Below are 22,634 nucleotides of genomic sequence, written 5' to 3' on the forward strand. Positions count from 1 at the left end.
TAGCGGGAAAATGTTAAAATCGCTTGCCATACATGCCTGCCTTTATAGGCTGCAGGATATTTCAAGGGAAATACCTATGCCAAGGTCTCCAGTCAGAATGAAAGATAGTGAAGACATTTTTTCAAAATATTCCATAGAATTTCATGCATGTAGATAAGCTATAGCCGACAGTTCAATCTGACACTAAGTTGTTTGTTATAGTGTTGACAATGATGTGACTCATCACATCACTGAAGCTGATAACAGCTGCTTAACAGAATTATAACAAGTAATAGCAGATGCACAGATAAATTAACATTTTATTAATCAAAATGATTTTGGATAACTAATTGTTTACAAAACAATAACAGTACAACTGAACTGAAATTCTTGGATTCATGGCATCCGTTGTGCACCTTGAGTGTTCCCATGGAATCCCACTAGGGGGGAAAAAATCACATGACATGGATATCAGAGTAGCTTCCCTATTGCACAAAGGTAACTTCAACCTTGTCTAATACACAAGTGATAACAATTCCCCTATGAATAGCATGCATCTTGTGTGGCTGATATGGTATTCCCTTTATTGCAGCATTTACCTCTCTGGAAATCTTTATAGTGTTTTTGGATTGTCGGATCCAACATGCTGTCAGAGTATCTGATTCCATTTGGTAGATGAAATTGACATTGCTTATTGTTCACCAAATCTGGCCTGTTACAATACATTAAAGGCAGAAACAGGAAGAAACACATATCATTACACTAAACAGATGGTAGGAATATGTTTCACACAGTTAAAACATGTAAGAATGTGCCACATAACACAAAAAAGCAATGCAAAGTTCATGTTGAGTTACAAGCCTACCTGTGTGAATTTTGAGGCCAAGAGTAATGTCTGATGTCCTCTTTGTGGGGCATCACTTCAGGAGAGTGTTGAATGCATGGCTTTCCTGTATGTAATGCCATATCAGTTCCATCACTGAGGCCTCCTTTATTTCCAAGCATCTGATGATTTTGAAAATAATACAAGCTGTCCACCTGTGGGTTATTAAGAAATAGTTAATTTAGAAAGAGAATGGTGCCAAAATGTCAAGTAGAAGGGGTTCAGTGCACACTTGAACTTGAGCCCTAAGTATGTGATGTGCTTCAATGTAATTTATCATACCAGTTTCCCAGCCCTTCTCTCCCACTCTTGGCTCTGTTCCTGTACCTTCATCCAATCCCACCTCTTCTGGTTATCTTTTTCTTCATGGTCTCTCAGGACTGTGTTAATATTTCCCCTAAGTTCCATGAACTCTTTTAGTAAGCTATTCAGACTTAGTAGTAAAGGCCTCTCCCCCATGTCCAGTTCAGGTGTTTGTCTGCTCCCATGCATATCATGTTGCAGGATGTTCTGCCTCCTCTTGCTCAGATTATCCATATTATAACATTGGCTGTCACCCTGTGTCCTAGCACCCTGCCTGTAACATAGGGCATTGTGTTCAACAACTGGTAAAAAAAGCACTATTAAAAAGTTTTTTTTTTAATTAGCGGAAAGAAGAACACGCAAACTCAAACAATGGTGAGCAATAGATTTGATTTCACCCCTTTAAATCTACTCTGGATAGTTCCTTTTTGTTTTAATTCAATGATTCACTTCAGTGCTGTGCTTTGGTATTGGTTCATAAATATACAGTATAATTATACATTGACTAAAGTAATACAATTGTTAGGCTTTCAGTCTGTTAAAAGTGACACAAGTATATCTGGGTATATCAGGTGGATGGTTAAATTAAAGTTTTTTTTTTAATAAACTTACCTCTAGACTATAGTCGTATATTGTATAAAGCCTACCTTGCTTCCTGCATAGGGTTTTGTACATGTTCTTCATATTTAACTGATCCTACAAGGTTCTCTCTGGTTTGTAGTTGCTCTTGGAGTAACTTCTTAGTTAAATCCAAAACTAAGAATAGAATGGTAGCTTACGTATTATATGTGTGTAATAATAAATTACAATAAAAAATAACAGCGGTTCTGTAACTGCAATGACAATGAGCAGCATGAAATATACCCTATAACTGCATTGCATCATTCATAACTCACCTTCATTTTGCAGGTTTTGCTGATGAATGGCCTGTTTCTCCATTTTACTTGTGAGCTGTTCAATTTCCTCTTTGTGCATAGACTCAGCTCTGCTCAATGCATGTTGCAAAATGTCCACCTGTCTTTTGTAATGCTCTAAACTAATTTCCATCTCAGGTACTCTTTTCCACAGTTCCTCTGAGGCTCCAAGAGATTCTGACATTTTCTGTAGGGACTCTTGGTGTTCCATGTTCTGTTCCTGCAAAAACTTGAGTTGGAAGAGTTGCATCTTCTGTGGTAGGATTAAGTTTGAATTGTTGATACCACACTGAGCAGAGCGAATTGACTGGTTTAGCTCTTGAACAATGTTCTGGTGTTTTTGCTGAACATCACTCAGTTCCCTCTTCAAACTTTCAATTTCAGACAGCAGAGTGGCATGGTTCAATGAAACAGAGTATGGCTGCTGGTCACTCTGAGCAAGAAAATGGCTAAGCATAAGCACCATGTATCACTACTGACCTCAGCTGCTATAAGCTAAAGCTTGTGTTTAGCAAAAATAGAGAACAATTTTTTTATAGGTACACTTACTGTGGTTTTCTTCAAATGTATGTCTCCATTACACGCATAGAGTGAGGACCCAGATGGCTGAATATGGTTCTCCTGCCTGGCCTGTTTATGATGGCCAGAACTGAGAGCCTCTGTTAGGTTCTGGATGCGAGATGCTTCAGAGACCACATTATCTAACAGGGGCTAGTTGACAGGTCATATGCTTTAAAGCAACATCAATGACATTTTCATCTTCCTAAGACGAGCTTAGTCTAAACACAGGTCTAGGTGCAGGATAGGCTAAAGCAGTGGTTCTCTAAATGATAAAGTTGTTATTTAGCATTTTAAAATTCATATACTGTATACTGCTGCTTGGCTTGGCTTATTTGCCAGCTACGAACATGGAGAAATGATTGTCAGCCCATGTTGTCAGGTGATGCAAAATGTTGTCAAAAGATCAAGTTACACACCTGCCAGAAAACACAGGATATGAACTTCGCCACAACATAATCATAGACTGTATGTATAGAACATAATAATTTCTACGATTATGAGGGGGTCCTTGGGAAATGTTCTGCCCCCCACTAGGGATCCTTTGAACCAAAACATTTTTGATCCTCAGCAAAATTAGCCTCAAACCATGGCTTACCTTCACTATTGGACAAAAAGCTCTCATGTCCATCTTAGTCCCCTCAAAACAATGTCATCATAGCCGTCAGATGTTGTATGTTTTAACGTAGGCTATGTTTGGATAACAATCAACGTTAGCCTACCCTGTTTTGTTTTGTTTCGTTTGTTGCTTTCTACTGGGCCTAGAATTCTATGTAGGCTAGGCGATCTCGATAAGTTAGCCTGGGCCTACTTGCTTCTGCTAAGGCTAGGCTATTATATTCTAGACCCTCTGCTTCCAACACCCAGTTCTTTGAAACAAATAAGCAAGATATTTCGGCGGTCCACTCGGATATTATTGACACTTTGTAACCTTAGCCTATTGCTTTGCTAGCGAACTAGAATTCGGAAGCAAAAGTAACCAGTTCAATGTAACATTGGAAACCAAATAGAATGGAAAAGATGCTGATGTCATGGTACACGCATTAGGCCCTAAGATCAAAGATCCTTGATTACTCTGCTTTAACCCTCTCTGCTAAGATAGCCTAAGATCATATTAAAGCGCTATGCAAGCCCTCTTTTATGGCCTAAGAATGATCTTAAACAGTGACTTGCATTCATTAACTTAATTCTGTCATAACGCCAAAGCAATAAGAAGTAGAAGGCCTAGAAGCCTGCACATTTTGGATTTGATAACCTTTTGATGTCGTATTATAGCCTTCCCCTAGCGTCTGAATTTGTTAACTGTATACATGGTTCAGTCTTTGTATGTTTTTTTTTTTTTTTGGTAGTATTGTAATAATTTGTAGGCCTACTAGGCTATGTATGTTGATGTACCAAGGTATATTCATATATAACAAAAAAGATTATAAAGCTCTCCGCTCCATCTTTGCCCTAGGCTAACAGTAGATTTGAAAGCAGAAACACAGGCCTATTTAAGATTCAGAGCAAAAATGGGTGAAAATGTAAACATATGAGGCATAAACAGCAAGCCGTTAGACACCAAACTTTTTTATTTTCTTTATTTACTCCCATTCTGAAAGTCTTCACACACACACTCAACACACACCACACTTCATCTTTGTTGATAAACACACGGATGTTTCTATACACATACACTAAAGATTCATATTTTGATATGCATATTATATTCATTTTAAATCATGCTATGTCTCTTTATTCAAACGACTTCCCTTCAGAGAGGACACGCAGCATTTGACCGAACATAGGCTACACGAATACAGCTAAACGGTCGGAAGAATACGCTATGGATACATTTGCATGTAGACCTACTATAAATCTCCCGTCAACTTCTGTGAAACACCATACAAAGAAACAGCTCCTGTGTACACACAATAAATATAGCTGCATCTCATAACATCTGGTAATATATTTTACAGTCCAGAATGTAGATCAAAAGCATTTCTTGCAAGCAACTTGCAAAAAAATAAAAATCAAATAAATCAAATAAAAATAATATTCTCCCATCCAAATGGAAAATATATTTATATATCTATATATATGTATTTATATACCTATGTACACATTCTCAGGAAAACCATTATAAAGGAATAGGATAAAAAGATGACAAATGAATACAATATCACAAAACCAAAAGGTCTAAAGAAACAATCATAAGGCAATGAAAATTAAATTTTATGTCAGAACTGTTTTTATCTTTTTTTTTGACAAATATATTGCTGCTACTGTCCCCTGTTATAATGTATTAACAGCAATTGACTGGCCACTGCACATGATCAATGATCTGTATTGTACATTGCTTCGACAAGATTCCCTCCTGCACGCAAACACACACTCATTTAAACCCAATCAATCACACGCACGCACTCACACACACGCACAATAAATAAATGTAACAAAGAGGAGAGACACAATTTACATCAAGGCCATGTGAATGTACATCTTTAAATTACGTATTAGATAAGGACCATTAATGCAAAAAAGCCTTCTCGGTCTTTCAAAACGATTGTATGGACATTTTTTTCAGACATAAAACATGATAAAGTGCTGTCTGAAAGCAGCTAGGAATATGGGGCACACACACCCTAAACATGGAGCATGTTAGGAAACTATGTTAGGGGTATTTGGCCTTAAAAAATGATCTGGTCTTGGACCCGTCAGCAGGAGCACATGTTCGATCACCTCCTCAAACTGAATTACATCTCTCTGTACAGTGAAGCTTTATCTGTTAAAATACTTAAAATAACAAAAGCCCACATAATTGATTCAGGAATACAAAACTTCACTGTGACATGTCTACTGATTAATATTATTGTTCCAGCAAATGTATTAACATTCTTGAAATTAAGCCACTATGAGGAATTTAGTCAGATTAGCTGTCTTGGAAGACTCTTCAAAGTAACATCTGATGAGGACTGATTTTCTCTCTAAACATGATTAAAGTTAGTGTACTTTAGTTTACATAAGAACTAGACTGTTTTTTTTTTTTTACATTTTAGTTAAATAATGCATAATGGAACTCTAGGAAAACCAGAAGAACTATATGTGGTACTAAATTGTTAGTTTAGTGCCTACCCAGTAGGATTTTGCCACCTCCTCAGGTAAATAGCTTTTCATCAAGTAGAAAAAGGCCCAGGCTTAAAAACAACCTTTGATTTCAGCTTTCCTACATGTAAAGTGAAACACACATCACCTTCACAGTAATATCTGAAAAGTGCACAAATAAAGAAAAAACAATCAATCGTACAAAAAAAAAAAATCATTCACTGTGATATGGGTCAAATACACATACGTGGAGTGTCAGCTGATGGGAGGAACCATTACATAGAAATCCATACATTACAAATGGAGACAAATAGGAGGACACTAAAAAAATTCCCCTCTGATTTTAAGTCACAGAGTAGGCCGTGACCCCGTAGAAACTGGACACAGGGGCGGACACTAAGAGTGTGAGTGAGATTTGTCCTGGTGCCGTCGCAGGTGGGTCTGTACACAGATGACTCCTCCTGTAGGCTGGGAGGAAAAAACCCGGCCGAGTCTTCATCAGCAGTCTCATTACTGTCAGGGGGAAGCAGGGAGATAACAGTAAGAGCCCAGCCCTGCTCCACAGCATACGAGTTTCAATGTTTAAGATTATATGAGGACATACTAATTAGGAGGCAAGTGATGGCAATGACCTCTCAGATTGTCACAAGACTAGTAATGCTTTCTCATGCGCACTGTAGCGATTGGATGAGGAGATGTCTCCTTGATTTATACTGAGCTAGCGAGGCCAAAGATGAGGGTTTGAATTAAGTCACCACATACAGTACAGGGCAGATCATTTAGAGCAGAAATTCACATTGAACTGACAGTAACCACATTTAAATGTAAAACACTACCCAAGGTGAAGGTGAAAAAAAAAACAAATAATTCTGTTTCTTATTAAGAGCTCATATAAATGCAGTTCATTTTATTGGTTTGATTAAAAATCAATCAGACCAGACTAAAGAAAAAATCATCTTAACCTGAAACTTGAAAGTATCCTCAGATAAGACACTTATGTCTGAAAAACCACCGTACCCATTTTACATTCTTACGCGTTACTGAGGCTGTCAGACCAATAACTCTGGGCATAAATACGGGTCAAATATGAAAAGAAATGTGCTGAAGAAACAAATCTGGTCATTATCCATGGTTAATTGACCTATACTTATACACTATGATCAATATCTCTCTTTCGTTTGAAACCTTAATCAATATGGAGACTTCAAGCATAGGAATTTACATGCAAACACAACATGACTGCGAGAGCAATAGAAACCATACGCAAACAAAATATACAAAGCCGCCAATGCTGGCTTGTAATGTATCACGCAGTCAAGCCGGCGTGCAACAGAGGTGGACTGAAAAGGGTGGAGATGGCCCCCACATGCGCTGTGTCTCACACTTACGGTCTGGCTCTCCCCCTCCCCATCGGCCAGGCTCTCTGGCTCGCCGCCATAGTGCAGCGGAGAGTACACCCAGGTCCTGTCCTCCGGCTGAAGTTACGGCAGGCAAACAGCAGAGGGCACCACACAAAGCAAGCCGTCGATGCACACGGAAAAAAAGAGAAAAGAGAGAGAGAGAGAGAGAGAGAGAGAGGCAGCACAGGCAGGCAAAGAGGAGGAGGGGGAGAGAAAGTGAAGAGAAGACAAGGCAGGAGGAGAAGAACATTAGAAATGCAGCAAGGGGACAAGATGAGGGAGTGTGGGGGGGGTCAGGTTCGGGAGACACAGAGAGAGACAGAACAAGAGCTCGGAGGGCATACTGCTATGATCAAATCAAAGACAAAAACACCACTGACACTTCTTCATGCATTCAGATTGATTCAAGGTTGGGAATTCTAGAGGCCTATACGGGAGGATTGCTCTGTGGCATGACATCTTCAGACCCCGTCTTGTCTTATAGCAAGTGGGGGTGAGTTCAAGCAGGACAGGAGAGTGTGACGGGGAGTTGTGTGGCTGCAGCCAGGAAAGGAGACAAATTAAGTGGGCAGGAGAGAAAGGTGCCAGGACAGCCACAGCAAAGGGACTACAACCTGCACCCTCCCTAAACACACACACGCCTACAGGAGTCCATTAAGTTCTCAATGGGAGCTCTGTGTTCAGCTCCGAGGGTGACGGGCTCTGGAGGCAGGAGGATAGGCAAAAAAAGACCCTCTATACACGTCTTTGTGAGGGCTTTTCATCTACTATACAAACACCAGTCCAATGGACAAATAGATGTCTTACAAGCTGATGTGAATAGAGCAACACTGAGGTTCAGCCCACCAATTTCACACCAAAGAAAGAGGTAGGGGCAAGAGGAGACTTCCTACCTTACTTGTCTCCATCTTGTCTGCGTTTTGTGATACTTTGGCTAATTTCTACAGTTCTGGGGGTTACTACAACAGGAAGAATAACTTTTTACACCATGTTAACTTATAGTTCTTTCTGTTGTCTTTACAGCAAAATCTAGATTTAAAGATGGAGTCCGCAATTCTTGTAAAAGGTCGTTGATATTATATTTGAACAGCCAATCTAATTACACCCCTCCCTTCCAGAGGCATGTTTGTTTGGAATTGTTTATTGCTCGGTTCAGCCCACTATGTTTGTGTACTATTTACAGAAACCAGGCCTGTGTGTGAACACTAGCATTTTTTAAATGCACATACTGAACACACAGGTTGAGGACTGCGAGGAGCAATGCAATTTGACAAAAATAATATTACATATTACATTAGAATTGCAGACTGCAGCTTTAATTCAACTCTGACTGACCCAACTGCAAATGGCACACATTCTGAAAAAACATTGGTAGCTACTACCTGTCAGTTTGGTAGCTACTACCTATCAGTTTTCTGATATGTAAAGGGGGACTATTTGAATGCAACTAGAGCAGCACACTGAAATGCCTGTGGGACTTACACTCCAGCACAGAATAGAGACTGGCCGTGGTGCTAGAGACGACACCTGCAGACAACCGTCTGAAAACTGAGAGCACAGCCAGGGTGGAAGGATGGAGAGGGGGAAAGAGAGACAGAGAGAAAGAGAGAGAAATAAGGAAAGAAAAGAATGGCACAGACCACTGGAATGAAGATGGCATGGATGGCAGGAGATGACATCTGTTTTCCAGTCATATGCAATGCCAACTGCGAAATGAGTGACTGATAGTGATGTGTTCCAAAGGGGCATGATGGAGAGATGAGGAGTCTCTCCCAGACACCACCACTGTACCCAAGTAGGGAGGTAACCAGTAGTTTACAAACAGCAACCTTAATAAGGCCCTTGTGATTACCACTGTAGAAAGACAAACTGTGTGATGTGTTGCTGGGTGGCTGGCTTGTGTTAAAACGAGCGTAATGTTTGATTAAAGGGCACATTAAAGCCTAGCGTGGTCCAACTACAGCCCTGCCTGCTGCGCCTCAGCTGGGTCTTCTCTCTGGGCTGTGTGAGCGGAGCTAGAGTGTCCCCGGCGTGTGGTGCGCGGCGACGGAGATGATGATGTAGTGCAAGGTGGCGGAGGCTGAATAATTCAGATGGGACCTGATGCTGGCACAGTACGCCACCTCCCCTCTCTGGAGAGAGCAGAGGGGCAGAGAGCAGTCCAGGCACATGTTAGTGCAAAAACCTCCACACAACCAACTCCATCTCCCCACAACTAAATTTTACTAAACAAGGATGATCATCTCCCTTATCAACTTTCAACCTATGTCAGTGGAGGCACTCACACATACACACACTTTTGTGGTCATAAGTGACCCACTGGACCCATCTTTACCTCTACCTTCTTATTCAGGTCAGTTTATAGCCTGCAAAGGAAGGTGTCAAATCAGGATCATAAAATGCTTTTAGCCTCTACCCTCATCATTGGCCCTATTCAACACATAAATTAGCCCATGAGTAAGACATTACCCCCACACACGCAAACACACATACACAGATCCCTCCAATCCATCCCACGCTGTTCAACCAAATTACCACTAGTTATAGCAAGAAGTGAAAAACATAATGACCCAACCCAAGCAGAAGTCTTATTCTATTTTTAGCCAGATCACAGCAGGGCATGCAAGACAATTACCACACTGACGCAGACAGGAGAAAAGCAACACACACACACACATAACGCATGCACACACAGTCTCATAAACAGAGCATGTTGACTGCATGCTGTGAGTTCAAGGGAGGAGGTGTCATCAGTCTGCTCCCCGCCGTCTCAGAAAGTCCGTCTCAGGGAGCGCAGCCAGGGCCAGAGGAGTATATCTCTGTGAGCTCGGCACTGTGCTGGGTGTCAGCTTTAACTCGTAATCTCAAAGTGAGATCCGAGCCCCGGCGATCTGGTGACAGGGACTGAGACGACACAAGAGGCAGACTGGGCCACTCGACTAATCACACACACACACACACACACACACACACACACACACACACGGCACTCGCATTCTGATCTCAGCTCGCTCACCATTCCCAGTTACACGCTGGCCTCTCCGCTGGGTTTCTGTGGGGCAACGTACAGTTACAGTAGCCCATCCCTTCTGAGCATCTGACACAGACTCTTACAGTGAGGCTACACCGGCGGGCGTGTAACTGAAGCGTTCCGTTCGTGGAGCATCTGCTGCAATAATTAGCTTCCACTATAATCAATGGAACTGGCTACACCAGGCGTGATAGCGACACGTACCTTTGAAAAATGACACCAGTCTTCTAAAACTGTTTTTACGTTCCGCGAACAGAGTGCTTCGGTTATGTGCCTGGTGCAGCCCCGGTCTTACTCTACTAGTGACAATGACAGCTTTCCAGTTCTGTCGTCTCAGTCATTTCGTTCTGTTGTCAGTTCTGTTATGTATGGCCATACAATGATATGGTGACAGAGAGTGACTGTGTGTATGAGAAACACGTATGAGATGGAATGTATGGAGGGGGGGGTTTCCACAGAGGCTTGGGACCTTCTTGTTCATTTCTAAAAGCAGGGCTGGAGGCTTATCTCACCGGCCGCTTCTCTTATTTCAGGACTTGGAAAGAGAAAGAACAGGATGCTTACGAAGTAGATGTCTGTGATTGGCACGTCCTCGTCTTCGTCTATGGAAGCCCTGCTGGGACACCCGGACGTCTGGCTGGCCTGGTCGGACTCCACCATCACCTTGGGACTGGCAGGGATGGGGGAGGCAGAGGCGGCAGCAGCAGAGGCCTCTGGCACCTCACTGCATGAGACAGAGAGAGAGAGAGAGAGAGACAGAGAGAGAGAGAGAGAGACACACACATATACACACACACACACACACACACAGCATCAGTGAGCTGTCATCAGAACCACTCAGGGTAGCCACTCTGACCCAGCCGACCCTCTCTCTCTCTCTCTCTCCCCCTGTCTGTCTGTCTGCTCTCAGAAAGAGCACTCCAGATTGTGCATAAGAAATAGCTAGCCCTGGGCTGAGACTCCCTGAATGCAAACTATTTGGTGTAATTACTCTGAGGTGGGAAGCGTCTGGCTGAGAGAGGGAATGGAAATGCTGCCAAAGTCACTCTTGCATTGAGTCCAGCGGATTAATTCCTCCTCCTGTTTCTAGAACGGGTGCTGAAAATCCAATGGAGTGATGCAAAACATGGAGTGTGTGTGTGTGTGTGTGTGTGGGGGCTTTTTGGATAAAACTGTGCCACTGCTTCACCTGTTTGTTGTTAAAACAGGAGAGTGAACGTGGCACAGATTTGGATTTGTAGGGTCAGGGTTTCAGACAGACAGACCTCTTTAACAACCTGCCACTGTCTGGAATATGATGATAATTATTATCATCACCATAACTAATCTTATCCAATCTGCTTGCTCAGTTTATTCAGCTTAGCTCATATTATAAAGTCTGTCTGCACAATCCTTCGCAAGGCCTTGTTGGCAAACTTCTGATTGGCTGGGGCTGCTGGCATGAAGGAATTGCCAGTCAGAGTATTGCTGCAGCCAATAGATTAATTCAATTAATTTCTACTTACAATTAATACATTTTGGGATTATTGTCCTTTGAAACAGCAGTACCCGTCACTTTATATTGCACCCTTGTATCGTAAAAGCACCAATTATCGACCCTTCTAAAACAACGATGTTTTTTAATACTTCAAAATAACATTTGATAAATGAACCTTACATTTTTCAGTAGCACATAGGTGTGTAGATTTGAACAAAATCTGGTTTGGTTCTTACCGGGGCTTTTACTGCCTGAAATATTCGATTTTGTTTACCACGCTCGGAGGCTAGTGCTGGCCTGGTGGGTCGTCTATTCCCAACCTTTCTTACGGCACATCAATGGTTAGACCCAGAGTTCTTGTCGCAAATCAAAATTCCACTGGAGCTCCAAGCGGATTTGTACACGCAGCCTTAAACACTGTTTACAGCTCTTCGAGTCACGGTAAAATGTAATTTTTGGTACATAGCTAATTTAGATACACTTATGGTGTGGGTGCTTGCGTTTCTTTAGGAAGCCTCCGCTGTCTTGATTTGTATAGAAATGAATATTAAGTGACACATACACGTAAGAGGTCGGAAATACGGGACGGTTGGTAATAGGTAACGTTCCGATATAACTGGACATACAGTACATGCCTACTGAACTATAAAAATTATGAGCTCTTTACTTTTCCCCCGACCCAGCAGGCAGATCCAGTAGGTGAGATTTCTTCGAGAGGGAGCTTACAGGACCAGATGGCCGATTTCCCGACTCCCGCTCAGGCTGTGGCTCTTCCCCAAATAAAGCCCTTTTTACCATATGTTTGGTCGCCCCTCAGCCACCCTGACCCACTTCTCCCCCGCATTACCGATTTTAAACCCCCCCCCCCCCCGAAAAGGTCATCATCTCGCCCATTCACTCTTAACCTAATTACGGTCAACGCTCTGCAGTGGGTCAATACTAAAGACATTACAAAGCATCTCTGCCAATCGGCAAATGGGGCTCCCGGCTCGGCGCGCGCTGGATTAGAGGATATTAACTTACGAGAAACAAAAGGGGACACGGGTCATAACAGGCGCATCATTGTCCTGGGCCTGATGTTTTCGGGACAAGCTGCTATATTTAACGTGCTGGCTGGAGTTACAGTCAAGCACATTGCCTTGGGTCTGGGACACAGAAAGAGTGTGTGTGTGTGTGTGTGTGTGTGTGTGTGTGTGTGTGTGTGTGTGTGTGTGTGTGCGTGCGCTCTTCTGTCTGAGGGCTGGGGAAGATTGATGTGTTATTATGCATGTCTTGTGAAAGCCTCTGTAATACTGTTTCCAAAGGAAGATATGGATTGCTGCGAGCCACTTTATCTGGAGGATTAATTCTAGGCAGTGCACTGTCTCTCTCTGAATATGAACTCTTGTGTTTTGTGTGTGTGTGTGTGTTGTGTGTTGTGTGTTGTGTGTGTGTGTGTATGCAGTTCTTAGTCTGGAGTGTGAGTGTGTAGGAACCACACCTGGTCTCTGGCGAGGGCTGTGGGGCGCTGATGGTCGGCTCACTGTCGTGCCTCTTTACCTCCACCTCCACTGTGATGGTCTGCTGGTCCTCGTCCTGAGTCCTACACACACACACACACACACACACACACACACACACAGCAGTTGAGGCGAGCAGTCACACACAAAACACCGCTAAGAAGGCCTCACACATCTGCTTGCACAGATTACACCTGCAGTGCTCATTCTGGGAAGTAAGCCAGAGAGGGACAAACACTGATAAACAGCCCATTCTCACTGCGCTGCAGGCGCCTTCAGATAGAAGCCTGGAGTAAATAAGTGAACATAAAAATGCAAGTGGAATTGGTTGTGATAAAGCATGTGGGCTTGTGGAGCAGCTTCCATTCTCCTTCCACGTACCTGCCCTCGTGGCTCAGGGACTGGGTGTGTCTCCTGCAGAGAAAGTCACACACAGAGAAGGGAAAAAGGGCATTGAGGTCACCGTCGCATGGAGGCGTGAGTATGCGTGAATGGGGGCGAGTATGCGGGGGTCAGCAAGCCTGAAAACGGTCAGGGTTTACCTGTAGCGGGGGTGCTCGGAGGTGTCCGACGGGGAGCGTTCTGGAATGGACAGAGAGGTGGTGGAGGAGAGGGTGGTGGCGATAGATGCCGTGGTGGCCTCTTCGAACGACGGCGGGGTGCAGGGCAGGAGGTCTGGCCGGCCTAGAGGAAGGAACCAGAGTCACAGGGGTTAAACGCCAGGGCCAACCACAAACAAGTAATGAGGGTTCTTGTTGTGTAGTAAGATTGCCTTGAGAGAATAATGGTCAAGGGTGGAAAAGCGAAAGGCAAAGCTCAGAAAGCAAATAATGCTCATGTTGTTTCTATCTATAATCTATATACGTCGCACACTAAGCGTACTTTCACTCACATCTTCCTGAACTACACTGATCAGGAATTCCAGCAAGCTTACAGCCCAGCACTCAGAAGCACTAATGCCTAGAACTGGAGAGCTCTGACCTCCTCAAGTAACATAACGGCAGCCATTTGTGCTGGCAACCAAAGCTGTTGGCTTCAGCACACAGACGCACTGGGGGTGTTTTTCATTAGCGGCTAAGCCAGCAGCCAGACACAAGTCCGTTTGTAGTATGGCTACCTTCATCATCCATTGTGGGGAAACTGCGGGCACCTCGTAGGTCGTAGATGTTCTCGTCCCTCTCGGAGGGCAGCTGGCTGGCCGACCACGCCGCCCCGGGGCCTGCGTACTTGGGCACCGTCGTCGTCGTCAAAGACACACGACCCCTCTTTGAGGGTGAGCACTTGAGGGCTGGAGCAGAGAGAGTGGAAAGGCAGAGAGAGATCATTACTAAAACTGAACCCCAACCCCTGAAAAGTGCCCCTGCAGGGAAGGGATGCTCGGCCAACAGAATGAATTCACACGCAATGGAAGTTTCAATTATAAGGAACATTACGAACTAGGTTAAGCTTTAACAGGAGAGTCCATTCAAAAGTGTAAGATCTTACAGAAACACAATTATCAAATCAAAGGTTAAAGTCAATCTTTGTCATTTCCCCATCACATTCATCAGATTAATCTATAGCATGGCATTACTGGCTGCTTAAGGAGTTAAGACATTGCCTAATGTAGACAAGAGGGATACAGTCAGTCTTACTGTCAGATATACTCACAGGAGGTCTTCCTGAAGACTGTGTTGCTCATGAACTTGAAAAAGCGATCTGCATAGAAACCAGGCCGGTGGACAGACACAGTGTCCTGAAAAGACACAAACGGAGAAACTAAAAATCCCAAGGGGGTAGGGCACATAACTTAGTAAGCATAATAAAAATAGATAGAATGCATTGTATAGCGCTTTTAAAAAATCCAAGTATGCTGTAGTAAGTCTAGCAATATACTGTAAAATATCAGATGGAAGAGTCTATAGGTTAAATGCAATTTCAAAAATGGAGGGAAAAGCACTGTTTGGGGTTTGCCATTATGCAAACCAGGGAGGCAACATCACAAAGAGATGGTTGCCATCACAGTTACAGGGATCATCCTCTATACAACAAGGTGGATGTGCGTCCAAAATAAATGTATAAATAAATAGATAAAATCATGGAATCATAGAAACAGTCAGCCATTTGATTTCTCCTGCAGCTGGCAGCCCGGCTACCACCTGCCCTCACACCAGCGCTTGCGTCATCGGGAGGGTGCGAGGTTGCTCCGTCACCGCCAGTGACAAGACGAGAAGCGTGAGGCTATAATAAGACCTGCCAGCTGCTGCTGCTGTGTGTGTGAGAGAGAGAGTGTGTGAATGAGTGTGTGAGGGGGGACAATGTCTGTGAGCTACAGGTCAGAGTTAGATGTGTGCTAACGGTGCAGAGGAGAGCAGGTGTCTCTCCTCATCGCCAATCAATTACATTCAAGCACAAACAACGGGTCGTTGCAAATTACTCACCTACACATTTAAAGACGCTATCACTCAGAGGGTCACTGCCTGTCACTCACCACCATCTTAGTCACAATCACGGACAGACTCAAACCGCCACTGCACTTTCCACATTTACTTATTACACTGGACTAGATCTCTGTGCACAGGGTTATAAACAGGTTAAGGTATGGACAGGATTGTGGCATGCCACTACCTCTGTGTCAACGTGGGAAACGTTACGTTTTAGTCTGTTCTTACTTCAAACATAAATACATGAGGGGAAAGAAAGGCACTGAGGAGATAATCCAGGTCCGAGAGAGAGGGAGAGAATGAGTTAAAGTGAGAGTGAGAATGAAACAGAAAAAGAGCCAAAGGGAGACGGAAAGAGAGAGGAGAGAGAGGATATAGAGAAAGAAAATAAGAGAGAGAGATAGAGAGAGAGAGGAGACAGATAGGAGGCGTGAAAGAGATAGCAGGACTGCCTGTGCCCTCTGTTGAATGATTAAACGAAACCTCTGAGCAGACAGATCAGCCTCCGGACCGTTTGACTTGATGGCCAAAGCATCTGTGCAGGGATTTAGACAGAAAAAAACACAACTAGTGCTGGCGATCACTGGCATGGCCGAGGCTTTAAATCTTAAAGCACAGACATCCGAGCACCGGTGCGTTACACAACACATAAGCTGGAGAAAAGACATATTTGCATGATTCCTCTATTAGATGATTTTTGACAGCGATTAGACAGCTCAGACAGGAGTGGAATATGCTAGCGGGGGTTGGGGTGTGGGGTGTGTGTGTGTGTGTGTGTGGGGGGGGTGACTTGACTTACCCCGTCGTGAACAAGAGCTTTCCACGTGTGCTCCAATTTCTTGATCAGCCTACAAAACACATGACAGGAGAGGGAGAGAAGAGAGAGTTGGTGAAGGAGTCGACTTTTAAGGACACACTACCTAAAATAACTGGCAGGATGGTAGGAAAGGCGAGGAGGTAGGGAAAAAGGAGAGATTGGATCATTCTGGCAGAGGCTGAATGGACTCTTTCTGCAGGAGGCAAGAGGCTTCGAGTGCACGTGGAACTGCTAGACAGCCAGACGTGACTCACTCACCTGTAAGACTGCAGGATGTCAATTATTCCAACGTAGAGCAGCAAGCGCTCCCCTTTGCCATTGACAGCTGGAATGCCACCCATCCTGCCAGGGGGAAAGAAGACAGCGGCATTATTTGGGCGAAATGTGTGGAAGCGGATTTAGTCCAAAATAAATCCAATGAATTCTACAAGGCATTCGTTTCCTGGGTTGGTCAACTTTTACATTAGTCAACCCATAACTTCAAGTGGACCAATTTCGACAACTTGGATGCAGAACCCTACATCTAAATAGAATCAGTTCTGTTCTAGGTGCTTGCTGGTTGCAAAGAAATCTACCATATTTGCCTTAGATTTGACATCCGTAAAAGTGGATAAAGTGATGGTGCCAAAGTATATTTTAGACAAACAGCATATGCGAGAAAGCAGGCTGTTTGTGGGTGACAAGCCCTTGCCTTTGAGGGCGCATGTAAAAGCAAAAGTGAAAAACCCTGGTGTGACAGCAAGCAAGAATGTGTCGTACACCACTGCAAATGTGTGAGGGTGTCTGTAGGGGTGTGTGTGTGTGTGTGTGTGTGTGTGTGTGTGTGTGTGTGTGTGAGACTGAAAGCGGTACACACGTGTCCTCCGTGTCGATGGCCTCTCCGCAGGCGGCCCCGCCCTGGATGGACTCCATGGCGGTGGAGTAGAGGGCCTTCTGGGGCAGGGGCCTCTTCTCGTCGCTGGCCGCCTGCGGGCCCTCCACTTGCTGCTCCCGCTTGGCCTGGTCCAGGTTGTGCACCCCCAGCAGCAGGCTGTAGTCCATGATCTTAAAGCTCTCCAGCACCTGGCCCACACCACACACCATCAGACACAGCAGGAGTAGTCTACAACCTCTGAGAGGACTGTTCTACCTGTTCTATCTTGAACGGGTCTTAAACACCCTTAAAGAACACTATTTTAAGGGTTCGCTGACTATTGGTTTTATTATCATTTTCAAATGTGGCACCATGAAGATTTTTCATATCAACACATGAATTGAGAATGAGATCTTTAAATTAAATGGATTATACTGTTCTACACAGAAGCCATATTACATTACATTCCTTGATAAATTAATATATACTCAAGCTGGAATCTTCATACCAGTAAAGTAAGAAAACAGGTTTAAACGAGACCGTCTGCTGTGATTTGCGAAAACAACACATGGAAGAGTTTCTCAGTAAAATGACGTCCTTCTAGCCCACTCTGCCAGATTACATCTCCCCGGCTCAGTGTGTTTACTGGGATTAAAGTCTGAAAACACTCAGCCGTCAACAAATTAGCTTTGGTGGATTTTCTACTAGGCCTACGAGAAGCCAATGGGGAGTGGTCTAGATAGTGATAGAGGTAACGTACATCCAGATGTAGATGCAGGGATGATGCAGTTGGATCTACTTTCAGAAGTCATGTAGTATAGCTGGGGCAGACCTGACTAGAACATCACATAAACATTTGCTAAGGGAAACGGTTTATGGCTTTCCGCTCATCCCTACTAGGTTTGGTGAGTTTTCATGAAGTAACAGCTTTGCTTTGGGAGACTGAATCTCATGAGCACAACTTGGGTTATGAGTAAGTTGGTCCAGTCAAGTCCAACAAAATGAGCGCTCACTACCAATGCCCCACCCAAACAAGTCACAATTGAGCAGCAAAAAATTAAACAAGTAGTTGTAAACAAGTTAGGAAGGAGTTAATTCTTAGGATAATTATTGTTGAAATACAACCATTGACTTTGATACTGAACAAAATGTGAAGCTAATGAGTGAATGAATGTATTATTATTCTTGTAATTGTAGGCGGAAGCAGTAACTCACCAAGCAGTCTCTCTGTAGGGTCTTCACCAGGGCGTTGTAGGTGTCTGTGTCCAGCATCAGGCCGTCCTGGAGGTCCTGCATGAAGTCCAGGTCCTTGAAGGTGGGCTTGGACTTCTCCCGTTCCTTCTTGGAGGCTCGTCGCTTGTACGTGGAGCCCTTCAGGTCGTACTTGAGGTGCATGCACACCACACGGGGCAGGATGTTGTTCATGACACACACACGGATGTTCTTGCCACCCGACTGCACACAGTAAAGGCCGTAGAACTTGGGAAGCAGCGTGCGAGGGTTCTGGTTTAGGTTCTGTAGAGGTGGAGATGAACAGAATGTGAATATGACTGCTTCGTACACATGTATGTGTCTCTGCAAATGCATGTTCCTCAAACCGGTTAACAGAATAGCACACAAACCATAAATCACAACACAAACCAGTAACCTCATGCTAAGTTATTTAGATTCCTCTTGACACCTCTACACCAACAAAAATAACTTTTAAGTGCATCACAATTGCTAGAAACAAAATTAATTAAAGGAGAAAACCGGCGATTTTTCACAGATCTTGAGTTGCTAGGTTGTCACGTTAGAGCTTCCAGGCAGCTACGGTGCTACACTCTCAGTGACCTCGAGAAACGGAGATCTACGTGAAAAATTACCAGATTTCTCCTTTAAGCAAAAAAGTCCATGAATAGTGTAAAATCAGTTAAACCCTGACACCAAAGATGCAAGAGAACAACAACAACAAATAACCACAGTGGTTGTCCTGGCGATCATGCTTTCATAAAATATCTCTTCCATGTTAGTTGTTGCACAAACCGAGTTAGGCAGCAAACAATTGCATGTTATAAAGTTATTGCCCTTTGCAACTTACAATCCTATTAGCACAATTACAGAGCAGTCAAGTCTTTATCCACTTAATGTGAGCTGCTTGGCCGAGCCAGAGCCAAACACACACACACACACACACACACACACACACACACCCATACACACACATACATTTCTGGGCCAACAAAAGGCTGTAAACTGATCGTCACATGCACGGAGGACCCTCACTTCAGACACAAAGGGTTGCGCAGGTAAACGGTCGCTCCTACAGGTGAGCCCAGTGTCTGTGGAGGGGAAGGAAGGGGCAGTGCAGCCTCTGCTCACTGGGGAGAGAAGGCCAGAGGACAGAGGGGGAGAGGAGAGGAGAGGAGGAGAGGGGAGGAGAGGAGGAGAGGAAGAGAGGAGTGGAGAGGAGAGGGAAAAGAAAGGAGGGATAGAAAGGAGTCTGGGGACAGAGATCAGACCAGTGGCAATATAAGCAATGGGCAGGAAGGCGGGGGGGGGGGGAAGAGTCTCCCTTGAAACGTAAGCACTGTTTATGGGCACACATCACAACTTAAAGAACTAGGAGGACTAGAAACACCATGAGTCCTCTAGACCACACCACTGTTTTCGGAGTCCTTCTAGGCTGTGTGTCCGTTCAGGCTTGGATTACTTGCTTGGCTAGACATTGGACTCATTAGAGTTGTGTTGGCAAAGACTGGAGAAGTGGACATATATGGCCATGCGTGCTTCGGAGCACGCATCGGACTTCGGAGAAGTGTGACAGCCGGAGTAAGCCCTGCTACAGTTCCAGTCTGGTAGCTCAGCCACTTCCCAGAACACAGGGCTGCTTAAGTGTAGTCTGCACTTTCAAAACAAAACAAAGAAAATGCTTTCAAAACATACACTATACTGCCACATTAAACCTATTGCATCCAAAAGCTCAAGTCAGTGAATGTTTCCATTTCCAATCCATCTGATAAACTCTGATCACAGCCGATGGCTAAGGGTTAATGAAAGAGTGACGTTGCTGACACTGTTGTTGTCGTTGTTTTAGTGGACTGCTGGGTTCCTTATTTTAGGGGAAGTCTGTTTTCACTGGTGACTTCTGTCACTGGATTTAAAATAAAACAGTTCTCTGTTATCAAGACTGTTTGTGTCACAAGAGGGAAGCAAAACCTTTGCTTCCTCCTTCTCCCTTTACATTACACCTTCATAACCCGGTCATGACATTCCACGTCAGACTCCACCACTGTAAAACACATCCAGTACAAAACACACGTCTACACACCTGACGAAACTGATTACAATCTTTCTTTCAATATACATTTAATCGACAACAAAAACATATGATCATACATCTGAATTCATGTCCAAAATAAAACCTCAGTATCCAAGTCGGTGTCAACACATCTCTGTTTTCTGTGGAGAACAAGCCCCTTATTTACAAAGTGCCTGAGTCCGACCCAATCAACCACTCAATCCATCATCGGAGTAATTACCATCCAGCTGCCAGAAGGGCATCTTGGGACACAGTGACATCAACAATACTCACCATGTAGTAGCCGGGCAGCAGCTTCTGCAGGAACTCCGCCTCCTTGTGCTGGACAGTCTTGACGATGAACTCGTCGTCCTTAGTGACGTAGAAGACGGATCCGCTGGCCCCGGGGTTGGACAGCTCGATCAGCGGCTCGTTGCACAGCGAGTACTGCCAGCACACATAAACACACATCACACATGGTCAGGTGGGGTCAGAGTCCAGTGAGGAAATGACAGGAGTGGAGTCTGATTAGAGCGTAGGGGCTCTGGCACTGGGAGCAGATGCTGCCTGGCTCACACGGCCAGAAGTTCACCAGGTCCCCTGAGGACGAACTCTCACAGTGAGGGAGAAGAGGGCTCTTCCAGAGACTGTTTATGGGACTTTAAGGTCTTAAATTATTCTGGTTCCACTCAGTCTCAACATGAGGGCTGATTTGTACAAATAAGCAGACTGATTTGGTTGTTATGAAAGTTCACCACTGGATGAGCATGCACGCACGTACACACACACAATTTCTCTCTTTATGGATATGTGTATGCTTGTGGACAATCATGTGTGTATGTGTGTGTGTGTGTGTGTGTGTGTGTGTGTGTGTGTGTGTGGAGGAGGGGGTTGTGCATTTACTTGAAAATATGAGCATGGCTGTGTCTCAAAGGGGTTGTAGGAAGCCTACATTACACATGCCATTCTCACACCATCTAACATCGCACATTCACCCACCCACCCACTCGCACACAAACAAAAAAAAATTAACAACCTCCTTTCAGCCACCTTTCACTCTTAATGAGAGCCTATGAGGGCGTATGCAAAGACATTTAACATTATAAACCAAGTTATAAACTTAAGTCTAAATTCAGTTTCACACTTGGTCTGATCATCTTATGCATACATTGTGTTAACAAACAGGAACTTGGTTCACAGACCCTGCATGTATAATGACACTACAGTATCTATAATGATGCTTCAGAACTAATTTTAGCAACACCTACTGTAGCGCTACAAGAGTATGTCCAGCATTGACATGCACACTGAAGGTAGGAGAGGGGCGGGGGCATAATCAACTAACAGGAACACTAGGACTATGATGAAATGCAATGTGACAACGGCCACAAGGGGTGATTTTGTACACCACACACACACCCACACACACACACACACACACACACACACACACACACACACACACACACACACACACACACACACAAACAAACTGCAATGTTATGTCACAGTATTGAGCCCCCCTCCACACACACACCCACTCATGTGTGCATGCACGCACACAAACATACAGAGACTAATCAGGCCGCCCTTCTGTTGGTCTCAGAGACAGATGACCCCTTCCAATACTGAGTGACTCACTCAGCCTCCTGCTCAACCACGCTATGAGATGCTGATAGCACCAAGACCATCCCACCCTCTTTCTCTCCATCTCACTCAATCTCTCTCCCTCTACATCTCACACACACACACACACACACACGCTTTTCTCTGACTCGCAGTGGAGAGTCTGTCTGTGACAAGAGATCTCTCACCTGCAGTCCCTCTACATGGCAGCCGACTGTGAGCCTGACAAGCAGCCGTCTGGAGGGGGTAGAGGGTGGGGTGTCTGGAGGGGGGAGAGGGTGGGGTGTGTGGGGGGCATTCAGCTCAGAGGGAGCAGGTGCTGAGGAAGCCTCCGGGAGCACCAGATAATACTGTCACACACGTGACTACTGTGTGTGAGTGTGTGTGTGTGTGTGTATGTATTTATGTGTATGTGTGTGGGTGCATACTGTATGTGTATGTGAATGTGCGTGTGTATGTGAATTTGCGTGTGTGTGTGTGTGTGTGTGTGTGTGTGTGTGTGGCTTG

The 22,634-nt window shown here is 44.4% G+C and overlaps 2 protein-coding genes across 7 annotated transcripts in view; both read right to left on the bottom strand.

Annotated features, from left to right (window-relative positions):
• Window positions 1-281: 281 nt before the first annotated feature.
• LOC125299995 lies at window positions 282-3,631 on the bottom strand. 2 transcript variants are annotated; one of them, XM_048251441.1, is made up of 8 exons: window positions 3,236-3,631; window positions 2,629-2,790; window positions 2,062-2,332; window positions 1,813-1,921; window positions 1,145-1,439; window positions 845-1,017; window positions 579-691; window positions 282-419 (listed from the first exon to the last, which is right to left on the bottom strand). In XM_048251441.1, the coding sequence occupies exons 1-8, from the start codon at window positions 3,266-3,268 to the stop codon at window positions 376-378; spliced, it is 1,200 nt and encodes a 399-aa protein (XP_048107398.1). In that variant the 5' UTR covers window positions 3,269-3,631; the 3' UTR covers window positions 282-375. The 2 variants fall into 2 exon arrangements, with proteins under 2 accessions (XP_048107398.1, XP_048107397.1); XM_048251440.1 differs by having other exon boundaries at window positions 2,062-2,512.
• Window positions 3,632-4,190: 559 nt separating this feature from the next.
• pip5k1ca (phosphatidylinositol-4-phosphate 5-kinase, type I, gamma a) overlaps window positions 4,191-22,634 on the bottom strand; it is a 32,227-nt gene continuing 13,783 nt past the window's right edge. The window contains exons 6-18 of one of the 5 annotated variants that reach the window (XM_048251443.1): window positions 20,796-20,948; window positions 18,437-18,736; window positions 17,225-17,430; window positions 16,627-16,710; window positions 16,351-16,399; window positions 14,779-14,863; window positions 14,279-14,416; window positions 13,671-13,812; window positions 13,510-13,542; window positions 13,110-13,211; window positions 10,717-10,876; window positions 7,110-7,196; window positions 4,191-6,234 (exon numbers count right to left, since the gene is read on the bottom strand). In XM_048251443.1, coding sequence (XP_048107400.1) covers window positions 6,232-6,234; window positions 7,110-7,196; window positions 10,717-10,876; window positions 13,110-13,211; window positions 13,510-13,542; window positions 13,671-13,812; window positions 14,279-14,416; window positions 14,779-14,863; window positions 16,351-16,399; window positions 16,627-16,710; window positions 17,225-17,430; window positions 18,437-18,736; window positions 20,796-20,948 — 1,542 coding nt within the window. In that variant the 3' untranslated portion in view covers window positions 4,191-6,231. Of the gene's footprint in view, window positions 6,235-7,109; window positions 7,197-10,137; window positions 10,174-10,716; window positions 10,877-13,109; window positions 13,212-13,509; window positions 13,543-13,670; window positions 13,813-14,245; window positions 14,417-14,778; window positions 14,864-16,350; window positions 16,400-16,626; window positions 16,711-17,224; window positions 17,431-18,436; window positions 18,737-20,795; window positions 20,949-22,634 lie in introns of those variants that run through there. The other 4 variants (XM_048251442.1, XM_048251446.1, XM_048251445.1 and 1 more) reach the window with 4 other exon arrangements.

This window comes from Alosa alosa, chromosome 9, assembly GCF_017589495.1.
Source record: "Alosa alosa isolate M-15738 ecotype Scorff River chromosome 9, AALO_Geno_1.1, whole genome shotgun sequence".
Classification (NCBI taxonomy): domain Eukaryota; kingdom Metazoa; phylum Chordata; class Actinopteri; order Clupeiformes; family Clupeidae; genus Alosa; species Alosa alosa.

Excerpts from the sequence above, each read along its gene's own strand:
- LOC125299995 (XM_048251440.1), bottom strand. The coding sequence starts at position 3,268 with ATGGACATGAGAGCTTTTTGTCCAATAGTGAAG. Across the intron at positions 1,440-1,812 it reads AACCCTATGCAGGAAGCAAG|GCAGGGTGCTAGGACACAGG; the intron begins GTAGGCTTTATA and ends CCTATGTTACAG. Across the intron at positions 692-844 it reads TGGCCTCAAAATTCACACAG|GCCAGATTTGGTGAACAATA; the intron begins GTAGGCTTGTAA and ends GTATTGTAACAG.